Source organism: Triturus cristatus, chromosome 12 (genome assembly GCF_964204655.1).
Source record: "Triturus cristatus chromosome 12, aTriCri1.1, whole genome shotgun sequence".
In the NCBI taxonomy this organism is placed as follows: domain Eukaryota; kingdom Metazoa; phylum Chordata; class Amphibia; order Caudata; family Salamandridae; genus Triturus; species Triturus cristatus.
In genome coordinates, this window is record NC_140595.1 from 462,727,371 (window position 1) to 462,752,986 (window position 25,616).

At 43.3% G+C, this 25,616-nt stretch overlaps 1 protein-coding gene across 1 annotated transcript in view; it reads left to right on the forward strand.

The window, feature by feature from the left end:
- PHKB (phosphorylase kinase regulatory subunit beta) overlaps positions 1-25,616 on the forward strand; it is a 1,466,493-nt gene that overhangs the window by 1,272,265 nt on the left and 168,612 nt on the right. Inside the window, exons 21-22 of the mRNA XM_085637773.1 lie at positions 21,678-21,739; positions 21,943-22,105. Coding sequence (XP_085493899.1) covers positions 21,678-21,739; positions 21,943-22,105 — 225 coding nt within the window. The remainder of the gene's footprint in view (positions 1-21,677; positions 21,740-21,942; positions 22,106-25,616) is intronic.

Consider the following 25,616-nt stretch of genomic DNA (forward strand, 5'->3'; position numbering starts at 1 on the left):
AGATTTCCCCATATCCAATGTTGTTGATAAACTGCTGTGTCTGGGTCTATGGAATTTAATAAACTAAACCATGCTCCACAGGAGCCATTGTGTGTGAACGGATGTGGAAAGAAAGGCAGAACTCCTTTGTTATTCTGATAGGGAGGGAGTCGGCCACACACCCAACAATTGGTGGCATTACTAGTCTGATGGGAATGATGTAACATACTAATGAATGTGTTATTGCGCAGCGCAAGTCTATAGGACAACTCATGTGGGGGGAATTCACTAAAAGAATGTTCATCAGTTATATTGAAAGCACGTTTAGAAACAGGATAATACATATGCAACAATATACTTGCAGTAACTAAAAAACTCAAGAAAAACAAAATTAATAAAGTCACAATACAGTGGTTACGCAGTAATTTACAATAAGCATGTCGTTTCATTATGATTCTGGACTCTACATGATTCAGACCTAAGGGATACATGTCGGGACAGATTCAACCGCTTCACCTTGGAGAGGACTTAAACAATCAAATCGTCCGACAGTTTAGATCTGGACCTGAGTTTCTGCTTGTAAAGTTCGGTGCTACTGGCCTCAGCCAAAGGTAGCTTTGAGTCAATGGGGGAAGACACACGGGGAGTACTGTTTGTGTCAGGAGGAAGTCCATGAAATTTCTTTATATGGCTGGAATGCACCCAGCCTTTTCTCCCTTCGATCTTCACAGCTGTTCTGGTCGTCAGCAGGACCAACTTAGGACGCCTCCACCTTGGCTCCAGTTGGGTTTTCCGATCAAAATTCCTGACGAGAACATAATCGCCGGGAATTACATCATGAGGTTTCACCTCGGTGTTGTCGGGAAAAGCTGCGACTACCTGTGAACGACAAGATTGTAGTGCAGACATCAAGGAAGCCAGGTAATCTGTCAGCATATTACAATCAACATCAGTTATTTTACGGGGTATAGGCGTCCCCCACATATTCGGTGGTCTACCAAAGATCACCTCATAAGGGGATAGCCCTGTTCGAGAGTGTGCTACCATCCTCATGTAAAATAGCGCAACTGGTAAAGCTACTATCCAGTCCACACCTTTCTCCTGACATATTTTAGACAGTCTGATTTTTAAAAGTTGATTATGTCGTTCCACGAGACCTGCTGCCTCGGGGTGTCGGACACAGTGGAATTTCCACTGATATCCCAACAAAAGTGAGACATGTTTCATTAATTCGGATGAGAAAGGCTGGCCGTTATCTGAATATACAACACGTGGTAAACCGTACCGTGGGAAGAATTCTCGAACTAGCTGCTTGGCAGTAGTCGGGGCAGTGTAATCTGATACGGGATACGCCTCTGTCCAACGGGAGAGAGCGCAGACAACTACGAGAACATATTTGAATCCTCGACAACGTTCCATCTGAATATAATCCATCTGGAGGACTTCAAAAGGATGGTCAGGAGGCTGAAATCCACCCTGCTCTACGGGAACACTCTTTCCTGGATTAAACTGACAACATATCATACAGGTACGAACCTTTTGTTTAGCTGCTGCTCGTAAATGTTTGTTGAACCAAATGTGCTGAATGCTGTCTAGCATAGCCTTCTCTCCCAAATGTGCTGGACTGTGAACTGTAGCTATAATGGCTTGAACCATGGAATCAGGGAGAAACCATACAGATTTCTCCTTCGTCATCCATCCTTGATCTGTCTGGATCCCTCCTAGTTCAGTCCACTTCTTTATTTCTTCTGCTGTGGCATGTGTCTGTATATCAATTACGTCAAGTGCGGGATCCTTAATTGTCATACACTGTGTTGGTGTCTGAACTATTGGCTTTGTCATGTCTAATGTGCGATTCTGAGCAGTCTGTTTAGCTGTTCTGTCAGCTAAATCATTGCCTTGAGAAATGATATCAGTAACCTTCGTGTGTGCTTTACATTTCATAATCGATATAGCAGTGGGTAGATGTATTGCGTTTAACAAAGCATGAATGAGGGGTCCGTGCTGAATGTGGGCACCATGGGAAGTTAAATAACCTCTCTCTCGCCACAACACGCCGAAGTCGTGTACAACTCCGAATGCATAACGTGAGTCAGTGTATACATTAACTTTCTTATTTGTGGCTTGAATACAGGCTTGTGTTAGAGCAATAAGTTCTGCTGCTTGGGCGGACAAAGTATCTATACAATTTGTCTCAATAACTTCAGTGTCTGTTGTGACTGCATACGCGGCCACTAAATCTCCTGTACTTGTTCTCATGCACGATCCGTCTACATACAACGTCAGGTCTGGATCTAACAACGGAACGTCTGTCAAGTCTTGTCTAGGTTTCGTCTTTATTTCAATGATTTCAACACAATCATGAGCTAGTGGGTCTGTTCCAATTACAGGTAATAGTGTAGCAGGATTCAATGTATTACACCGTCGGATCTCTATGTGTGGTTGAAACAATGTCAATTCATAACCGGTAAGTCTTGCTATGGTCAAGTGTTGTGTTTGTGTTCGGTTCACAAGAACCTCTACTGCATGTGGTACTTGTACTGTCAATGGATGTCCTAATACTATGGCATCGCTTTGTCTGATTGCTAAAGCTGTCGCTGCCACTGATTTCAGACATGCAGGCAAAGCCTGAGCTACGGGATCTAATGTACTGGAAAAATAAGCACATGGCTTGCGTGATCCTGCTTGATCCTGAGTGAGTACTGACAAGGCAGTACCTTCGCGTTCTGTAACAAAGAGTGTAAAATGTTTGCTATAACATGGTGTTGCTAAAACAGGTGCTTGACATAAAGCTTTCTTTAAGCTTTCAAAAGCTTGTGTATGTTCCTGAGTCCAAGGGAGAACAGTCGATGTGGCTGCCTCCTGTGTGGTTAACTGAATGAGTGGTTTTGCTAGAAAAGCGTACTGAGGGATCCACTGCCTACAATATGAAGTGAGGCCTATGAAAGCTCGCACCTCCTTTTGTGTCTGGGGTATTGACATGTTAGCAATTAACTGGATGCGATCTGGTGTAAGCTGCCTTCCCTCCTTGGACAGCGAGTGACCAAGATAAATAACTCGCTGGACACAGAATTGCAGCTTAGAAGGAGACACCTTGTGCCCCTTGTCGGCTAGGAAAATGTAAAACTGTCAGAGAAGCTTTTTCACATTCTGGCTCGCTTCTCGCTGTGATCAGCAGATCATCGACATATTGAAGCAGTGCAGTATTGACTGGCATGTGGATACTGTCAAGTTCTCTCTTCAGTGCTTGGCTGTAGATGCTGGGGCTTTCTGTGAATCCTTGGGGAGCGCGTGAGAATTTAAAGCTGCGCCCATTTAAACTGAATCCGAACAAATATTGGCTTTCCGGATCTATTGGGACGCTGAAAAAGGCATTCTTGAGATCGATTACAGTAAAGAATGTTGCTTCGGAATCAATTGCTGTCAACAATGATGATATATCAGGGACCACAGGGAATTGTGGTACAATGCACTTGTTTAGTTCACGCAAATCAATAACCAATCGGTACACTGGTGGGGCAGTAGGATCAGTTCGTTTAAGAATCGGAATTATCGGTGAATTACATACATTGGAGTCTGTTTCTACAACTACTCCCTGGACAATCAGCTCATCAATGATTTTCAGCAAAGCCACTACAGCATCATGCGGTAACTTGTATTGTCGCATTCGTGGTAGTACCACTCCTGCTTTCAGGGTGACTCGATAGGGTGTAATGTTCATGCAGCCAACATCCGTAGGGCCTTGTGCCCATAGATGTACTGGTAAAGTCTGTAGTCGGGGATCCATGTCTCTAGACACATAGTGACCTTTAAAATCACGTAAAAACAACCTTACTCCTTCCGGAGAACAACATATTATGGCTCCTAGTGCTTTCAGAGTTTTAATTCCTAACAGATTTTCTGGGCATGATTTAGTAAGCAATAAATCTGTAGTTCGTGTCAAAGGTCCTATCGTAAGTGGTAGAGGCTGTGATACTTCATTAACAATAGGTTTTCCTGAAAAACCAAGGGAAATATTTTGAGAGCCTGAGAGGGGTGCCCCTGGAACTTCACTACGTTTTATGGTTGTTCGACTTGCCCCTGTATCGAGTAAGAATTTTCTATCTTGACCTAATAATTCACTATGTACATAAGGTCCTTCTTGATCTACAGGAATCTCGATAAGCGGTAAGTCAACTTCCCTCTCTAGGCTTGTTCATGCGTAACGCTGATACTCAGGGTATTCATACTGTGCAGTCTGATACATTTGTCGTGTTGTGGTTTGTGTGGCAGTAGCAGGCAACGGCGGTGCAGCTGGCACAAACTGTATGGGTTGCTGTGAGGCTGGCATGGACTGTTGTTGAACTGGCATGGACTGTCCATGCTGCATAGCTCCTTGTTCATTCTGATCTTGTCTAACTAATCGTGGTCTCTCCTTTGCAATACCTGTAGCTATATTACGTTTCAGAACTGGACAATCGTGTACATAATGGCCCAGTTGTTTACAGTAATTGCAGCTTCCTTTTACAGGAACTGCAGAATCACCAGAATGTGTCACACCCTTTTTGTGACCATCTGCTGGTACTGTCTGAGAAACTAGCATTTTCATTTTTGTATCCTTCATGCGTCTATGCTCGTGTTCTTGTTCATCCCTAATTCTATTGTGATGATACTGTAACATTTGTAGCATTTGTGACGGAGTGTTACTTTGCCAGGTACTCTCGAATTTCAATATTCTATTCTTTACTGGAGGCAATGCATTTTCCACTAATTTTGTCACAAATAAATGTGGATATGAGTCACTACTTGCTTTTATACCACTATTTATACCAAAACATTTTTCAAATCGAGCATAATAATCGCTTGTGTCTTCATCTTGCTTTTGTTTGCAGGCTGTGATTGCACCCCAATCTTCCTTTTTTGTAGTTAATAAACGTGGCAGTACCTGTACTAGTAAACCTGGTAACAGTTTAACTTTATCCCCGAGCCCTGAACCTGCAGTTCGGCCCCTTTCTTCCTCTGCTAATGCTGTCCAGTCTATCTTTTGGTCACCCACTTCCCACTCTTTTTCTTTCAGTTTTTCATAAATGCCAGCAGGCAAAAGCACCTTTAATATCGTCATAATATCAGGAAAGGTGTACTCTCCCATCAGTAACATGTCTTTAATTTCTCGGTGGAAACCCGCTGGGTCTTTGTCATGACTAGGTACTACTTTCTTCATTTCCAATAATTCCATTTTTGATATGGGTGTGTAAACAAATACACGGTGAAACTCATTGTCTTCGCCTTTTATTGGGTGCACTTCTCGTAGGGGATTTTGTCTATCCATATAGTACGGCGCTCTTTCTCTGCGGGGCAGCGAGAGAGAATCCGGACTTACAAAAAGGACATACTGCTTACGTGACACTAATATCTCTTTAATTAGCTTGTTACTAGAACCTCTCCATCTGTTTGTGAGTAGTTCCGTTAATATATCAGGTAAAGGACCAGGGTCAGCATGTTGGCTCTTATATAATATGAGGAGTTGCTGAATCATATAGATTCCAGCTAAACGTTGTTCATCTGTACTGAGATTAAAAAACGTGTGTGCTACGGTCTCATCACCGTATTTTTCAGGACTGTCAATCCAGTGAACGGCTGATCTGGCTAACTCTTGCTCATCCATGGAATCGAGGAAGTGGTAACCCCTTCGTTCTCGTAATATTTTATCTGCGGCTTGAAACGAATGTTCAGGAGACTTCAGATTTATTATAGGCGTCGGATACGTTCTGCTATTATTTGGGCATACTGAGTGTATGGGATCAGAAAAACATCTAGTATTTTCACAGGATCTTCCTCTGCCTACATAAGCTATGGTCTCTGACTGTCTTGCGGAATTCCCTAATTCGGACATTTCATCTTGCTCAAACTCGTCTGTTCCCAATCTCTCTTCATGAATACGCTCTATTTCTTTACGGATTTTTCGGCACATGGCTATTATACAATTTTGCTTATCGTGTCTCCCTTCTGATATATTCTGACTCCATTTTGTAAGAATAAGCATTGCATTCGGGTCTACCCCCGGGCGGTCTTGATTTCTGATCACACAGTTTATGAGGAAACGTAACAGTTCCCCCTGTATTTCTACTTTCTGGAATTCCATAGCTCTGTTAATACATCCTGGATCTCGTCCTGTTTGAACAAAATGATATATGTTATCTAGATGCGTAGTCATTCCTGGTTACCTTGCTAAATACTCTGCGGCTCGCCTGATACGTAATGATGCCAGGACCATTTCGTCCTCTTTACCAACCACTGGGTCATATCTACAATTTACAAGGAGTTCCTTAAGCGTACGTTCACTTACGAATTTAGGTGTACGTGAATGTGCTGACTCTTGAAAAACAAGTTTATTTATTCTGGGTGGTGTAAAGGTAATGCTAGCACCTCCCGTGGCCCCATCTGGGGCGTCGGGTGTGAATGGGTTCGTTGAACGTGACACAGCAACTATGGGTGTCGATACCCCTGTAGAATCGACTGCGGAGACAGATGCGGAAACAGATGTGCTTGCTGACGCTTGCGTCGGGACTTGCTGTTGCACGGGGACAGATACCTGATCCTGACGTTGAACCCCTACACCAGACGGTCTATGTGGTGCGGCGTTAGCATATTCGGGAGCTGCGTCGTCTAGATATGAGGAAAGAAAAACATCTTCTGCGGTTCTGGGATGCCCTTTTGGATGTACCTTAATTGGAAATAATGGGGGTGGCAAGTCTTTTGGCATTTCTGGAGCAGCCTTAGGTAGTCCTTCGGCTAGAAGGGGATACATACCATTCATAAGAGCATTTCTTTGTCTATTTACTTGTTCTGATTTCACTCGGATACCTTCCTCAATTAATAGACTTTCTTGAGCTTTATTTGAACTTTCTTTACTCCTCTCTTCTTGTCTACGTGCTTTTTCTGTTCGTCTATGAGATTCTTTACGCCATAACTCAACAGCGTCTTTCTGTGACTGTCTGACCTTTCTTTTCCATAACTCTTCCTCCACTTTCATGATGCACTCTGCATCCCAGGTTCCCGCTACGGGCCACCTTTGACTTTCCGGCAATCCCTTGGTATAGTCTACCCATAGATCAAGAAACAATATGGCATCTAAGCCATGCTTATGGTACATAAAATGCCCTGGAGTGTCCCTAGGAGGAATAGGAACTGCTTCTTCAAGCACCCCTTTTCTGGTAGTAATCTGTCTTAACTTCGAGAAGAGCGGCATATTGACAACTGATCTGATACTTACTCTTGAACTCACTTAATACGAAAAACACAATAATGAACAGTGAACAATGAACACTCATTCATACCACAATATTTGAACACTTTAAACATTAAACATTAAACATTTTAACAACGACCGACAATGATGACAGTCTGCCTAACTAATCACCACGCTGAATTCTTGACAATAACTGCATACTTCGGAATACTTGATATACTGCTAAACAGTACATATACACTGCTAAACAGTGCAGACCGGATTTGTGTACCCAAATCCGTCTTGACCGGCACAACCTATGTGCGCGTCAACACGCCTCCCCGGCGATGGTACTCACCGAGTAGCTCCTTGAAACGGAAGGCCTCAGAGAATGGACAGGACTCGATGACTGCGGACAGCGGACCCTCTGGACATCGGGGTTTCGAAATAACTGGTGGGCCTCTGTATACCTCGGATCTTGCTCTCTCAGCTAGGCTCTGGTCGGGATACTTCGCACTTCTCACCGCCTCGTCTGGGTTGATCGCAGCCTCAGTCGCCCCCGCTTGACCGGAGGGAGCTTACAGGAAATCCTGCTGGTACGCGTTTATGGTCCGTCCAGCTGTGGCAGGAGACCGGGCCTGCAACGCACCGCCGGCGCGTGAGATGAGAAAGTGTCCCTGTTCGGGCGCCATTATGTGGTAAACAAAAATCTTCTTTACCGGACTGAATTTCATACGGGATCTTGAAATAAAATAAAATAGCTCAGAATAACAAGAGGCAGAATCCGTGGTATAAGAGTTTCTAAATGGGCTTTATTCCATCAAAAATGGCCGACTCGAGTCGCGGCCTTCAGGTTCCGTCACCACGAGGGTTCAGGAAGTGAAGTACAATACTTTATTGACAGACATGCATTTTTATAATAAGTACATTACAATGAAACGAATGTAGAAGGCGTAACATTTGATAAGAAAAGTGACAAAACAGGTACGTAATCGAAACTAGGCGTAATAAGGAATAAAAGAAACATGATTGGTTAGGATTATCAGACATAGGTGGATCTATAAGATAATACTTGGCATAGATGCGCGCGCAGCAGCATGACGTGTGATTGACGTGCAACTAGGGGGTGAAGGGGACTTGACATTTAGCTCTACTTGTGGAGACGAGAAGTCTGGGGGGTCAAGTCAACCTAATCCCAAATCATATCTAACATCCTATGTTTAAAGAACTATGTTATCCACAAGGAAGGACTCTCGGACAGAATCTAGTCTATACTGACTGTGTGCGTGCACAAACGCCTAAGTGTCTATATGAGATGCGAGGGGCAGAAAACTTTCCATGGCAGCAGGGCTATGAATCACTTGCAGGAGGACGGAAAGGCTGAGTCCTTTGCTTGTGAGCTAAAGGAAATGTTTACCTAAATCACTAGACAGGAATGCATCGGCTGAAGAGCAAAATAGATAATTCGAAGGTGAAATACAGCTTCTTGGCAGGCAGGCGAAAACTGGCCGAGGCAGGCACCGTTAGCTGCACAGGGAGTAGGGCAAAGTTCATGGATACAGATGCGAGCTCAAGCTGAAGCTGTCAAAGACAGAGAGCAGGGAAAGGCTTTGAGGACAGAATCGGGCCTACTTGCCTGAACTGTAAAAATGGAGTAACTTAGCCATATAAAGTCGGTGGCCTTTCATACTTAGGAATCGAATATCCAGCCCATCGATGGCGGATCTGACAGAGAACATGTCGACGGTAGACACACATATGTTTGCGTCTTAGAAACTGGAACTAGAGGGAACATACATGTACTTGTAACATGCATATAGAACCGTTGGGGTCCAAGATAGGGGACATAACTGATCAGGAAAATCCACATTTCCACAATGTACTGCAGGTAGGGACCTACCTCGTGGAGATAAGTCTTGGACTGCCCCAAAAAGGACAGGTCAGCAGAAACTACCAGAAGATGTCCTGACTGCACGCATAGTCCCAGGCGCGCTTTAGCCTTCTTCTTCCTCATCAATGAGGAGCTGTTTGAGTCCCTTGGAACCACGTCGGGCCACACCGGCCTCATTTAGGACTTCACTAAGAAAAAAACAAAAGTGATGGGTGGAATTCACAAATGAATCTCAGCTACTGGTAATTACTTTGGGCCTCATTCAGTCCAGTACTTTTAGCTCGCAACGCTACCGTAGATAGAGACCAAACATATGCCAACCAGTCTTGGCAGGCCTAAAAAAGGGGCATTACTGCCTGAAGTCTAAACTACATTTACTTGGTGTGGGGAAGCAGTAGAATCAATATTTTTCAACCCTTTCTGGTCCTCAACAGTGAGGTGCAACTTCATCCTCTGCTTTAGCGAGCTAGAAGGCACACGTCTGGGTATGAATGAATGAATTTAGGATTTATAGAGTGCCTGGTTACTCCGAACAGAGTGTCCCAGTGCCAAGCAGTAGCATCTTATCAGTCCGGAAAGTCAGGAGCAGGTGTGCTTCTAGCTCTGTCTAAAGAGCCACGTCTTCAGATATCTGCGGAAACTTGCCTCTGACTGTTCAAGTCTTAGGTTGACTGGCAAAGAGTTCCAAACCTTGGCTGCATGAAGACCAAAGGAGCAAAACCCCCCAGTCGTGCCCTGCGTATTATGGGAATCACTGCCAGCGCTGCTTCTCCAGATCTGAGTACTCTGGAAGGATTGTAGGCATTGATCAGGGAAAAGAGATAACTGGGACTGCTCCTGTACATTATCCTGGCATTCATTATACTAATGCACGGAACTTAAAAAAAAAACTGTTGATTGGCAGAACAAGCTTCTTATAGTTTGCCCCCCATTTCTTTTATTGTCTGCAGCCAGTCATTTTTTTGGGTAAATATGTTTATTTGCATTGAAATCACTCCAAAAACAGTACAATCAACAACTATCTCTTGTCTGGGCATGCCAATTGTGTGCAGCCAGTCATATATGAAAAGAATTAAGTTGCTATCTCCCATCATGAAAAAAGGAAGTGTGCTGAAGGGCTCATTTCTCTGTTTTGATGTAGGATCTAGGATTTGACCATCAATCCACATAAATATGCAAAACTGTTGCACAATGGTGCTGTAGCTAATCGGTCCACAGCTGTTGACATCATGTGGGCACCACACCTTTTACTAAAACACCTCTAGCCCACATACTGGGGACACTCACTGGGCAGTCCCCATCTAATGTCACTCATGGCCAAAGGCATTTGGGGCCAGATTTATGACCATTGATGTTTGCGACTCACAAATTGCGAGTTGCAATTTGAGAGTCGCAAACATCAATGTACAACAGTGTCAGAGACACTGTTTGCGATTCCCAATGGGGTCACAAATTGCATGCCTCATGCATATTGAGGCACTCGCAATTTGCGACCCCATTGGGAACGGCTGTCACTCCCAGGGATGGTGGCCTGCTGGGGTCAGCGGATCTCCATGTCTGGGACCGCTTTTAAATAAAGCTGTTATTTTTTTTATTTTAATGCAGGCCGTTTTCCTTAAAGGAAAACGGGATGCATTTAAAAAATAAAACTGTAACTTTTCATTTTTTAAGGGCAGGCAGTGATCCCTGGAAATACTGCCTGCCCTTAAAAATGTTTGCGCATGCATTCCCAAAGGGGGAAGAGGTCCCCTGGGAACCCCTTCCTGTTTGCGAGTGCTTTACCACCCTTCTGAGAAGGGTGGTAAACTGCTAGTGTTTTACGACTGCAATTGCGGTCGCAAAACATTCTTACATAGCTTTTGGAGTTGCTATTAGGAAGTGAATATCCCTTCCTAATAGCGAGTCGCTAATCCTGTTTTGCGAGTCGCAAATTGATTTGCGAATCGCAAAATAGAATTAGTACATCGGCCACAGGTTTTTTGCGGGCACAAACGGGTCTATAAACCATTTGCACCCGCAAAACACCATAGTAGATCTGGCCCTTGGTATCTAGATGCTAGGCTCAATTAAAAATGTGCATAGTTATGATTATTTGTGCCTCTGGAGAGCCTATAGGTTTTTCCCAAACAAGGATGACATGCCTGTATGTTTTTTTAACAGTTGCTTTAGAAAATGGACATTTTGGTAAAGTTGCCCTCTAAAAATGTAAACAGAGGGTTCTGATTTAGAACAGCAGTAAAAAGAACATAGTGAAGCTGCACTGTTACTGAAAGAAGATAATTCTATTTCTCTTCAGAACTTCATTTAGGTTCATTGCATCAATTTAAAAGGTTTAACCCCTTCAGCGCTGGGCGAATTCCGCCGCGGTGCTGAAGGGTTCGAGCGCGGGCGGGACCATGACGGAACGGTTCCGTCATGAGCACAGCTCAACCGTGGCTCATGACGGAACCGTTCCGTCATGAGCATGGAAGGGGTTAAATTAAATTCCTGAAACTTAACCCCAAACTCCCCCACCCACCCCTCCCTCCGGCAATGCCAGAGTTCTTTATCCACTATTTTCCTTTTTTCTATGATGTCAAATCGCATGCATAATCATTTACTACAGTTAATTATACGTGCCGCTAACACAGATTTGTGTTGTGTGATGGAGAATTTGAGTATATGGCATGTCTTGCAGTCAGGAATCTGCCTGTGGTAGATCCAGCTCATTCAAAATAGGTGCCAGTACAGCAGCTAGGTGGCCATTGTTTTGAGAACTATTTCTACCTCTGCCATCAGTATCTTACTTCTCTGAATGCATTCCTAGGCCGTGGCTCACGTCTCCCTGGTACAAGATCTGCGTTGTCAGCCTACATTGTGTTATGAAAGGTTGTTACTGATCTTTTCAAAGCACAGTCTTGTCTAATTATTGTGCCTCTTAGTCCTTTGTACAAACAGCTGTTTTTAGTTGTGAGTCATCCAGCTGTGGTTCTCCTCTGGGGCATTTCGTTCCTAAATCACATAGGTGTGGGTGGGATAAAGGGTGTGTGTTATTCACACTGAGGTGTTCCTTTAGGAGAATAAACACCATAACCTTACCACCTAAGTCATTTGAATGTCAAGAGTGTAGTGAGGTGTCTCAGTGTGGTGGTTCATTGTGGGGCTTCCGGTTTTGAGGTCATCTGCCACACCTATGTCATGTCTAACAGTGTTGTTGTGTAGTAGATCTTGTGCCTGTTAAACAGCCTTGGTGTTTGCCTGTCACAGTCTGTTCAGTACAATGCTTTTGGATCTTCTTTCTCTCACCTAATGCATTGTTTCGATCTAGGCTCTAATGGAAACCTAGCTTCCTGGGTTGCTGTTATCCTGTCACCGTTTAGTTGGAATGGGTGTGTACCTATATAACACCGTTTCTTATGTTCTTTACATCCTTCCTGAAGTTGTCAGATATTTCGCTGCCCAGTATAACGCTGTTATGGGAGCCCCTATGCCCATGTGTCCCCTGTACCTGTATCTCCTTGTTTTGTTCGCTGCACTGAGTTGTCTTGGAGGTGCTCCTTCTCTACCAGAGTTTTCTGTGATGTTCTCTTTCCTCAAGGCCTCCTCTATACTGACTTGCTGTCCTTTAAGAGCCTTTGTTCTTGAGGTTTTACATCCCAGGCTCCCTGTGATAGGTGAATCAATGTAGACTAACAAGCAGAACAGGCAAGTAGGCAGATAGGTAATCAAACAGTTGCACAACTATTCAGGAGTAGCTCAGTGAAACAAGCATTGGTCAGCTGTTGGTAGCCAGCATGGGATAGCTTTGCTGTCTGCAATAGGTGGAAGGTTGCTCTGCTGTCTGAGACATTTGAAGGGATAGTTTTGTTGTCTACATAGAGTACAATGTCAGTGATCTGATGAAGTGATTTATCTTCCAAAGGTGAGTGATAGCTTTGTTCTTTCTGACAGGAGAGTGATAGCTCTGCAAACAGTTTTAAGTAGTGGAGAGTTTTGTTGTCTATGACAGGTGAGAAGAAGCTCGACTGACCGCAGCAAACGTGAACTAATTCAACTGAAAAAGAAAGGGTTTCTCAGCCAGGAGGTCAAGTGGCCTATTGCACCTGTCTCTGGATGGTTGAGAGCCTGTTGCATATATCAAGGGTGAAGTGTTCTCAGTACTCTGCCCAGGTCGACTGCAGGGTCAGTGAGACCTTGCTGTTCCTTTGCACAAATTGATACATTTACCTGAAAGCACAGGCAGATCTCCTTAGTCCCTCTTGCTGAGCAACAAATTAATCTGTAGAGAAAATGTTGCAAAGAGAGTTGAATGGAGGAGGCCCTAGGAGAGTGCCAATTATTTATTTCACTAAAATGTTTGGGCTTCTGGTTTCAAGACATTTACAATCATCTGGTTGTTGAGAGATAACACCTAGCCCTCGCCTTACCAAGGCACCAGGACCTACACAATCAGCGCTCTCGCCTTGATTTTAGTCTGCCAGTGTGACTACTCCAGTGACCTGCCAGTTGTCCAGGCCAAGCCAGGATTGTGCCTACATACACTGGAATGCAATTTAGGGGACATGGTGGCATTTCAATCCAGGATGTCAGAGAAAAGAGATGCCAGTTGCAGCTAGCTGACAGTCTCTTGTTCCCCTCCCTCTCTCACATGCATTCAGATACACTCTCACACACAGGCCCCACACCCATCCCTCCCCCATCTCTCCCCCTCATCGTACCTTCTGGAATCCCAAATAGCCACGTTTCTCCAAATCTAGAATTTGGTACATCTGCACCCTAGTCAATGAGCTACCTGAAGACATAGGAACGTCAGTGCTTGCCCAGAGAGACAGAGAAAGAGAGGGGAAGTTTTACAAGTTACAGGGGAGTGGAGGGAAAGACTACTCTGGGCAGAGCTCATGGAATTTGAATAGAGGTATGTGTCCAATTTGGCATTATCGAAAGGGAAGTAGGTGTTCAGTGGAGGGGTTGTCTTAGGCTTGAGAAGGCAGCATGTGAGGTTAGGACATGTTTGCATTTATTTTTTTAGGGAGCGTGGCATTAAAAAAATAATTTAAGGGGATATGATGCTATGTTATATGATATAAGAAAACATGAAATGTTACATTTTGTGAAGATATAAGGCAGCCATAACATGTTATATAATGTGAAGTTCTTTGGATGGAATGTTGTCCTGTGATGTCGTGAGCTATATTATGCTATTTTATGTTATCTTGGTTGGTTTAGAGTTATGTTATGCTTCGTTAATATATTAAATGTGCTATAATATGTCTGATTGTGGTATGGTATTGTATGTTATGTAAAACATTGCTATGTTATTTGATGGAACAGTACTTTGTGGTGGAGTATGGCATGGTGTGGTATCTCGTGATACGGTATGTTTTAGAAGGGACAGGAAGGTGGGAAGGCACAGATTTGTCTGTGTGTTTTCTCCAGGAGCACTTAATTTAGATCTGTAAGGAGGGATAATTGCATGGTCGGGCGATGCTGGCAAAGAGTGTGCATGTCTCCATTGGCACAAAAGAAGTGAAAGATAAGTGTTTTTAGAGGACAACATCGTTTGTATATTTGTGACTGATGTTGGTGAGGACCACACCAGTGCAGGTGTGAAGGTTCTAATTGAGGCTGGGAGATTTAAGTAACAAACACACCAGGATCAATCATTCCCCAGCATCAGTCCTCTAACCTCTGCTTAGACACAGCACCTGAATTAACAGAAGACGGCTCTCCCCACACTGGACACAATAATAAAACGCACCCTTCAGCGCATGGATATAGATAACATTGGTGACTTTTTCCCCAATGGGCATGCATTCTCCCGCACAGAGGACCCCCGATTCTCAACAGCTTCATTCAGGGACCACTTTATCCTGACCCGTATGCAGGGAGCACTTAGAGACACTATACCCACTTATCCCATTGAACCTAAAGAATTCACACCACTTACACTAGTAATTGCAGACCGCAGCGGCGAGCACATCACATCCCGATTATACAAAGCCTGTCTAGCGCTCATGGCACAACACGATGCCAGGGTAAGAGACACCTGGGCAGTAAACCTGGGGCAACCTCTCAATGACAAGATTTTTAAAAGTTGCTGCACACAAACGAAACTAGACTGTTGTAACCACAGACACAAATTGCTCCATTTTAAGATCCTAAGAATGCCCTACGTTGCGCCATGGGCACTGTCCCAAATGCAACTTACATGCGAACTCATTCGCACACATGACATGGGCATGCACCGCAATAGCTTCATATTGGCAAGACATATTTAGGGAAGTGCAACAGATGACCGAGTTGCAACTGGACCGTTCCTCATTAATAGCCTTACTGGGTTATGTACACGAGATTCCTGAAAGTATGCACAGATTCGTAGCAATGGCAATGCTCCTGGCGAAGCGTGAAATTGTCATACACTGGGGCAGTAAACAGAAACCCACGGTCAAAAGCTGGATTAAGAGTATGATACACTGTGAAACCGCAAGTGAGTTATTCGCAGAGCTTCAGCCCCCGACATCTCGCCCAAAAGACACATGGCAACCATTGAGGGAAAACCTATGGCAACAGGACGACCACACAATCAAACTAGGAGCGAAGAGCGTCACCACATGGTGCATAAATGTACACAACCACCTCATGTATGTTATGTCATTACATAAAGCAACGAAAATATGTTTGGAATTGGATCGTGCTACAAAGGGCGAGGTATGCAACAGAGATGTCAAATAGCGCAACATGTACAAGATGTATACTGACAATGTAACGCTGTGCATGCATGTTGAGCCAAAGTGGTAAATTGTTAAAAATGTGATTCGTATTACGTAGTTGTGACTTAAATGTTTAAAAAATTACTATAATTCGGGTTTTTTTTAAACTAACAAAAGATTACAACACAATAGAAGCTGAATTAGTCTTTCTTGTGAGTAGCCACACTGTGGATCGTGCTAAATCTAAACATCAGTTTAGATACATATAGTTGCTTTTTTGAATTGCTCCTTCTAATTATAGATTTAACTTAAATTCCCAAGAGAAGACCTATGCTTCAACACACACAATGCTCCAGAATTTCTCTGTTACCATAAGTAGGACAGGTTTCAGTTCAACATCGTGTGTTTCTGGGCAAATCATTTAATCTCCATGTTGCTTAAAAAAGTGTAATGAGTCTGGTACTCTTAAACAGAGCATTAATGCCCTTGGGCCACGTTTGCACTATGTAAAACTGCAGAATGTTGGTTTCCTCATAAACGTTTGTGGGGTCGATTGCATCTCTCTGAAGCTCTACTTTTTGTCACACCACATGGATTTTTCTTACATTTGTTTTGTATTGATGATAAGACCCATTATAACTCTACACATGGTGTCTAATTCTGAACACAATAAGGAGGCCTGCATGTCATGTAAATTAATCTATAAAAAGTATTGAAATGGTAGTGAAGGTCTTACACAATCATAAATAGGCAGGATAAAGGGAGCCATTTTTGCTTCCCTTGAGACTGGAGACCCCCCAACTAAACACTACTTGTCTAAACAGGTGCTTTCTGTTAGTCGTTCATCTTGCTCATGTTGAATGTTAAAAGCAACAACAGGGAAATTTGGCTTCTGAAAAATGGCCCAGATTCTACTACAGAACCAGAGTTTACCCTAGAGGCCCTGAAGATAGCCCTCTTCTCCCATTGATAGTCTTCTGGGCCAAATAGATTAATTCTGCAATGCTATGTGGTCACTCTTCAAGACGATCCCAGTGTGGCAGGCTGCTCCGTCTCTGAAGAGCGTATCTGGTCCCTCCTGCCCTGTGTACACCACCAAGCAAATGTTTTAGAACCAGTCTGACCCTGGCAGATGGGTCTGACACAACATACAGTGTTGCAATCAGCGGCTATCCTGGAAAGAAGCCCTAAATACTGTTTCTGGCATCGTTAGAAGTGATTCTAGACGACCCTCCGCTTTTCAGCTCTGCCCTTCTGCTGAGCAGAAACGTAACCAAACTGGTCAGTGACATTTAAGAATCTAGGAGGCACTTGATGTCATTCCTTGACCACGAGTCCTCTACTTCTTTGAGATGTCACTGGGCACTTACACGTTTGCAGAATTCTCCATTTCAAATGTTGGACCTAACGAGAATTATTTTGTCTTTACATTGGTTGTGACAATTGCCATGGAGGCTTTACAGATTCCATTACCCTTTAAAGGAAAAGAAACACAGGTGGAGATTAGAAGCGAATCACTATTACCATGGAGGCATAGATGCTGTAAATCTGAGTCTAGGCCTAATCGTGATTCAGCCGATAACTGGAGTAATGACTCAAATCAAGTTTGCGAGTAAAAAAACCTGGTGAAATGTGCAGTTGAAAAATGATCCGCAATTTGGAGGACTTATTCACACCTATAGTATCCTCGGGCAACCCGTTCCTACCCCCTCAGTCAGCAAGGAAGAATCACAGGTCTGCCCCTGAGGGTATTGTGTTCCTACCCTCTCACCCTACATCACAGAACCTGGTGATTGAGACCTTTAGTGTCAAATCATGTCTTAATGTTTTCCTGCCTGCTCCTGGAAATGTTTTTAAAAAGATGGACTCCAGTGGCTCGTTGGAGTTGCAACTAGTAGCCTGGACTAGCAGTAAATCTATCAAGTTATATCTGCTTATTTTGGTAAAATGCCCGATTTGCAGCTGGCATAAACTCACCCTAGCTAATAATAGCCTGGATGGAAATCATCACAATAGTATTGTATTGTGGTGTTTCATTTTCATAGTGCCTCATACCGCTGACATGGCTGCAAAGTGATCCGGTTAGCATCAAGTTCTGGATGACATTTTCCCAGTGCATAGTTGTTTGGGACTTGGATATAGTTGGGCTTATTTGGTAAATATTTTAGTGACGTGTATGAGCTTTGGAGCCATGCTCCAAACCTAGTGCAATGCGCATTGCTGCATGCAAGCATGAAAGGTTGTGGAGTGTAGGACAATAGAAACAATCACTTTTACCTACCATTTTGAGACATGTTCAGTATCCTGAAGTCTAACCCACCGAGTACTGTATATGGGTTTAGGTGTCCACCTAAGAAGACTGTAGCACATCCCAATCAATTAAGTTAACACCATAATCTATCATAAAATGAAAATAATGGAGTGAATAATGTGTATCCCTCAAGACCACCAGGGCATATGCTATACGAAGTCCACACCTCCGTAGCAGTATTAAGCCAGCAGGAAAATAAACCATATATGGTCTCCAGGATCAGCAGATGCTCATTTCCGTTGTAGAACTGTAAAGCAAACATATATTACAGAGCGGCAGTAGCCTCTCTGTAGTTAGGATTCTCAGGTATAAAAATTGCTCTGAATTTTGGTTGCTAATGACTTTGCGCCCGTTTTACGAATCTTCACAAACCTTTGCAGGCCTATTCTTCCTTCTACTTTGGCAGATGACAAAAAGTTTAGAGATGATCAGTCAAGGGGGTGCAAAGGTAAAGGGTTTCTCAAAACCTGTTTTTCCACAATTGCATTCTCTATAAAAGTCTGTATCTCACGATGCGAGAAAACCGCTGAATGGATTACATGAAATTTGGCAGGATAAGACATCATAGTGTGCAGATGATCCTTTTGGGTACTACAGGTAAGTAATTTTTTTTATTTTTTTTAAAGGCATTTTCACTTAGTGATATCTGTGGCCACAGTATTTTTGTAAAATCTCCTGGTATTTATTGGAGTTACCGTGGTACATAACGATGAGAAGACGTTATGTGATTGGCTAATGACCGTCTTTACAAAAGCTAAGGTAGCCATGTTGCTTTTAGTTGCACTTTGCTGGTGTTCTATGTTTCACCCTTAGATGTAGGTAATTATTATGTTTGATATTTTTCCTGTACCTAATACCACTTTATTAAAGGGAAAAATCTTGATAAGTTCCTATATATTTTATAAAAACGTACCGAGCCCCTCAGTACTGCCTAGAGGAGTACCACAGTACCAAAAGTAAATTACACAAAAAAGCGTTGAAAAAATTATAAATACACTGTAGTACCCTATATTTTACAAATATGGTGTACAACAGTGTATTTTTCATTTTTAACATTTAAATCTTCTGTAAAAATTCTACAGAGTACCGCGCTAATACCTAAAAATGACATCAAATGTCTTACACAGTTGTTGAACACATCTAGAGTAATGAGGAAAGATCATTAGTCTTGTTGATTCATAAAACACATCTCCCTTGGTTTTGGCCACCTTCAAGACATTGTTGTGGTCCATGTATTTTAAATGTTATTAATGAAGGTTGGTGAAGGCGCCCCACGGGCAGGCCTTGACAATAAGGCCTGGTGCACCATTTCAATGGCAATGCAGTATGACAAGAATTGCCAGTCCACTCTACACCACTCCACACCCCTCTACTCTACGCTACTCTACAGGATGCCACTCCACTCCACTGTACACCACTCTAATATACACTATTCCACTATACACCACTCTATTCTACCACACTGTACAATACCCAGCTTTACTCTGTGCCACTCCACTCTACGACAGTCCACTGTACGTTACTTCACTGTATGCCACTACAGTCTATCCCACTACACTGTACCCCTTTCCACTCTATAACACTCCACTCTTAGGTATTCCACTCTGATACTCCATCTACACCACTGCACTGTACGTCACTCCACTCTATGCTATTGCACTCTACTCCTCTCCACTCTGCCACTCCACCGCACTCCACTGTACACTATTCAACTGTATGCCACTCCACTCTATGCCACTACACTACCTCACTATTCTACAAATCTCCACTGTATGCCTCTTTACTCCATCACCACACTGTATGCCACTCTATTGTACGCAATTCCACTGTACGCCATTTCACTCTACACTGTTCCACTGTACGACACACTACTATGTGCTATTCCACTTTATGCCACTCCACTACATGCATCTCCACTGTGCGCCACTCCACTGTACGTCACTTCACTATATGCCAATCCACTCTTCCGTATTCCACTGTACAACACTCTATTCTACGTCACTCATCTGTATACTATTCCACTGTACTCTAGTACCATTGAATGGTATTCCACTCCGCACCTCTCCACTGTATACTAATCCAATTGTATACCACTCTACACCGCTAAACTCTGTACCATTACACTCTACGCTATTACACTGTATGGCACTACAATCTACCCCACTCCACTGTAATGTATTGCACTCTACCACACTCCACACCACTTTGCGATACTCTAATCTGCTATTCCACTGTACATCACCACACTGTAACTCACTCCACTCTACGCCCCTCTACTGTACACCACTCTACTATAGACTATTTCACTCTACGCCACTCCAATCTACCTCACTCCAGTGTACACTATTCCACTGTATGCCACTCCAGTGTACGCCCCTCCGCTCTATGCCACTCCACTTTGTACCTCAGCCACTCTATCCCAGTCAAATCCAGAACACTCCACTGCACGCCACTCCACTCTGTGTTATTCCACTGTACGCAACTCTACTATATGGCACGCCACGCTATTTCCATTCTATGCCACTCCACTGTACGCTTCTCTAATATACAGTATTTCACTGTACGTTACTGCACTCTGTGCCACTCCAATATGTGCCACTCCACTCTGTGCCACTCCCCTCTATGCTACTCCCCTCTATGCTACTCTATTCATTGCCACTACAGTCTAAACCACTGCACTCAATGCTACTCCCCTCTGTTACATTCCACTGTATGCAACTCCACTCTCACCACTGCACTCTACTCTGTTCCACTCTATGCTTCTCCACTATACACCCCTCCACAATGCGCTATTCCACTCTACGCCACTACACTCTGACACTCCACTGTACATCACTCCATTATAGGCTAGTCTACTCTATTCTACTCCTCTCCGCTCCAATCTACAACACTCCACTGTATGTCTCGCCACTCTGCCACTCTACTGTATGTCACTCTACTGTACACTATTCCACTGTATGCCACTCGACTCTAACACACTTTAGTGTATGCCCCCACACCTCCAATTAAGGACCATATTGTCCTTTGCAAAATTATATTACTACTGCTTCTGAAGGATATAGAAAGAGTTGCCCCCTGAAAAACAGAGGAAGGGCTGGTATTCTTGCTGTTAGTTTTAAACAATGCTTTAAAAGCAGACATTCAAACTCAATTTTGTAGAATCTGTAACCAGTCACCAGAATGCATGTTTTTAAAGCTACGGATGCCAAAGGCATTTCCCCTGCTTTGTGATGTGGGGAACATTTTCATTTTGCTGTTCTTCCATTTGTATTTATTTCATTACTTCTTAGCTTGTGTCCAGAAAAGGGTAAGACTTCAGAGCTTTATTTTGAAGTTGGTTAAAGAATGTGAACGATGGAGCTGAACAGGAAACCCCTTTTGAGGTTGATTGGAGTTGGGGTTATTAGTTTCTGGACTGTACTCCTCAGGTTTTCTGCATGAAGATCTGCATGCCTACATTGGTTGAGATAAGCAGGTGCTAAGTTGTTTAAGCTCCAGCTATATGATGAAGGCTTCTATTGGAGCTGAGGTGTGTGTTGTCCCATTAGTGTGCTGAAGCTTGAATGTAAAATCTAAATATCTGATTTTGTTTTTTTCCAGACTCTGATATCTGGAGCAATGGTTGAACAACTGGACTTCCTTAGAATCAATGAAACTGAAGAGTAAGTGTCATGTTAAAGCTTGCAGTGATGGTAAATTCAGAATTAAAACTTGTCCACAAACACAATAGAATCTATTGAGTTACAGTGTAGTGCAAAATATTCATTCATGTGCACTTTATCTGTGATGGATCTGAAAATAAACCTATTTCGAAAATATCTTTCTGCTATTGATAGATCTTTGTACTGGTGTGTTTCCTTTGTAGGCTTCCTGAATTCAAGAGCTTTGAGGAGCTTGAACTTCCAAAGCATTCAAAAGTCAAGAGACAAACAAGTACTCCCAATGCTTCTGAATTGGAGCAGCAACCAGAGATCAACATCATTGACTGGAAGAACAGGTCCACCTTTGAGATCCTGCAAAAGTTGAATGTGAGGCATAAGAAAGAATTGAATACCCCTGAATTTCGTTTGATTTCATTGAAGTTGTGTAATAATTTGTCCTGCTGTGATTCGAATAAGGAAGGTTGTAAGCTTGTGTCTTCTGGGTCATTTGATCAAATTACTCCATTCAAATTTGAGAAAGCAAAATAAAATGGCATCTCAATTTTGTTGGAAGTTGCCCATATATATTAACAAAAGTAACACTTTGTCACAAACAGTTGGCCACCTTCAAAAGATAGGAAAAAAGTAAAATCTAACAGACCTTTACTTTTGCTGAGTTAGCTCTAGTGATTTACTGTTCTTTAATTTTTAGCAGAAAGTGAACGCCCAAGCTCTTCTTCCGTTATTAGGCTGGAGGGATGTGATAATTGATTGCTCACTACTATGGTATATGTGGATTCCAGTTGAATGCACTTGTACCTGGTAGGCATGTGTGGAAATAGGTTATTTCTTTTTTTCATGTGGAAAGAACCATTGTACTCCTTGCTCACCACCCCGGACACTACTCATCTCCGTTGTAACTAAACATGGTAGAAGCTTATCCAAGAATGCCTTGATATTTAGAAAAATACTCTGGAAATTCTAACAAATAGCCACCAAAATGCAATGATATTTCAATTTTATTCACAGGCAGAGCATTATCTGGTTGTTCGTGGTTCTTTTTAAGAAACCTTGCTTCGATAAAGGGTTCTTAAAAAGCTTTTTAGCAGCCAGCTATGTTTATGCTAGCAACGTACTGTTTGTACTGGTGTGTGTGTATATATATATATATATATATATATATATATATATATATATATATTATTATTTTTTTTAACTTTCCAGCATACAACCGGCATTGATGAAGGCATCCGCCGAAACGCGTCTGCCAGGAGCTGTGAGAGAGGACATTGCGTAACTGAAAAAGTGCTGTATGGCGGCATTACATTTCTGAATTGCAACTCAAGCATGTGTCAGACCCGTTTTTATCCACAAAGCTGGATTGCTGGTATATTTGAGGCGGCGGTCGGCTCGGCTTTAACTGACACGCCTCTTGGTTTGGTGCTCTGCATATCGCCGGCAACCCAGTGGACTCTGTGCATGAACTGCACAATGCGGCGCCCCCCCAGCCTAGATATTGGTGTAGGCACTGGGGAAAGAGCAACAGATGGACTGTTGATGAGTTGCACTTCGGCGATGAAATCCGCCATGAATCGCGCTAATTACAAGGAGCATGGCGCTCGAGGGCTGACTCTGTCAGTGCACAAATGGATGCACGAGCGGGTTACTGAACCTGGCTCGCGATTCCAGTGTCCGTTACTCCTGAAGCGTGATTGGTGCACTTGAGGAACCTTGGACTCAGAGAGGGGAAAAGTACTTACTTACGGAACTTTCCTGGTCCTCTTTCTATGATAACATCCATGGTCCAATGGGATTACTCACCTGGCTTTTTAAATGAACTGCCCGCAAAAGTCTTTTATTTTTGAACTTTCCAGCATACAACCGGCATTGATGAAGGCATCCGCCGAAACGCATCTGCCAGGAGCTGTGAGAGAGGACATCGCGTAACTGGAAAAGTGCTGTATGGCGGCATTACATTTCTGAATTGCAACTCAAGCATGTGTCAGACCCGTTTTTAACCACAAAGCGGGATTGGTGGTATATTTGAGGCGGCGGTCGGCTCCGCTTTAACTGACACGCCTCTTGGTTTGGTGCTCCGCATATCGCCGGCAACCCAGTGGACTCTGTGCATGAACTGCACAATGCGGCGCCCCACCAGCCTAAATATTGGTGTAGGCACTGGGGAAAGAGCAACAGATGGACTGTTGGTGAGTTGCACTTCGGCGATGAAATCCGCCATGAATCGCACTAATTACAAGGAGCATGGCGCTCGAGGGCTGACTCTGTCAGTGCACAAATGGATGCACGAGCGGGTTACTTAACCTGGCTCGCGATTCCAGTGTCCATTACTCCTGAAGCGTGATGGTGCACTTGAGGAACCTTGGACTCAGAGAGGGGAAAAGTACTTACTTACGGAACTTTACTGGTCCTCTTTCTGTGATAACATCCATGGTCCAATGGGATTACTCACCTGGCTTTTTAAATGAACTGCCCGCGAAAGTCTTTTATTTTTGAACTTTCCAGCATACAACCGGCATTGATGAAGGCATCCGCCAAAACGCGTCTGCCAGGAGCTGTGAGAGAGGACATCGCGTAACTGAAAAAGTGCTGTACGGCGGCATTAAATTTCTGAATTGCAACTCAAGCATGTGTCAGACCCGTTTTTATCCACAAAGCGGGATTGGTGGTATATATATATATATATATATATATATATATATATATATATATATATATATATATATATATATATATATATATATATATATATATATATATATATATATATATATATATATATATATATATATATATATATATATATATTAATCCAAAACGCCCGAAAGCTTTCGAGAGTGCACTCGACAGCGCTCCTACCATCTGGCATTTCATTGCAATCTGCTTGAAAGTCCCGATTAATTTGTGGGAGGTTGCACCGCCACGAAATTGATGGACTGAGGCATGGAGACTGTCTGTGTGCCAATCGGAGGAACAGTAATCCAAAAACCGGGGGCATCTTTCAGAGACTTACTGTAAGTTTAAAATTGCATAAATAAATTGAAGGCGGGATCCACTAATGGTTTTCACTAATGAAGGAGACTACGAGTCCCAGAAGGCTGGTTTTAACATAGGCCCACCAGAGGGCGATAAAAATCAACTCGAGACTCTCTTTCACTCTTGCCTGAATCAATTGCACATGCCCATGAACAAGAAGAGTGAACTTCGAAACGCGTAGGGCTTTTGTACAATACTCTGGATGTAACGCCGGCTTTTCAAATAAAGAACACTGCTGAGCAATCGCGGTGTTTGCCTGTTCCTGAGTGCGACTTCGAAAGCTGGGGCATTTTGTTTAACATAAATATACCGGCCAGTCCTGGTCGGGAGGTTGCACCGCCACGAAATTGATGGACTGAGGCATGGAGACTGTCTGTGTGCCAATCGGAGGAACAGTAATCCAAAAACCGGGGGCATCTTTCAGAGACTTACTGTAAGTTTAAAATTGCATAAATAAATTGAAGGCGGGACCCACTAATGGTTTTCACTAATGAAGGAGACTACGAGTCCCAGAAGGCTGGTTTTAACATAGGCCCACCAGAGGGCGATAAAAATCAACTCGAGACTCTCTTTCACTCTTGCCTGAATCAATTGCACATGCCCGTGAACAAGAAGAGTGAACTTCGAAACGCGTAGGGCTTTTGTACAATACTCTGGATGTAACGCCGGCTTTTCAAATAAAGAACACTGCTGAGCAATCGCGGTGTTTGCCTGTTCCTGAGTGCGACTTCGAAAGCTGGGGCATTTTGTTTAACATAAATATACCGGCCAGTCCTGGTCGGGAGGTTGCACCGCCACGAAATTGATGGACTGTGGCATGGAGACTGTCTGTGTGCCAATCGGA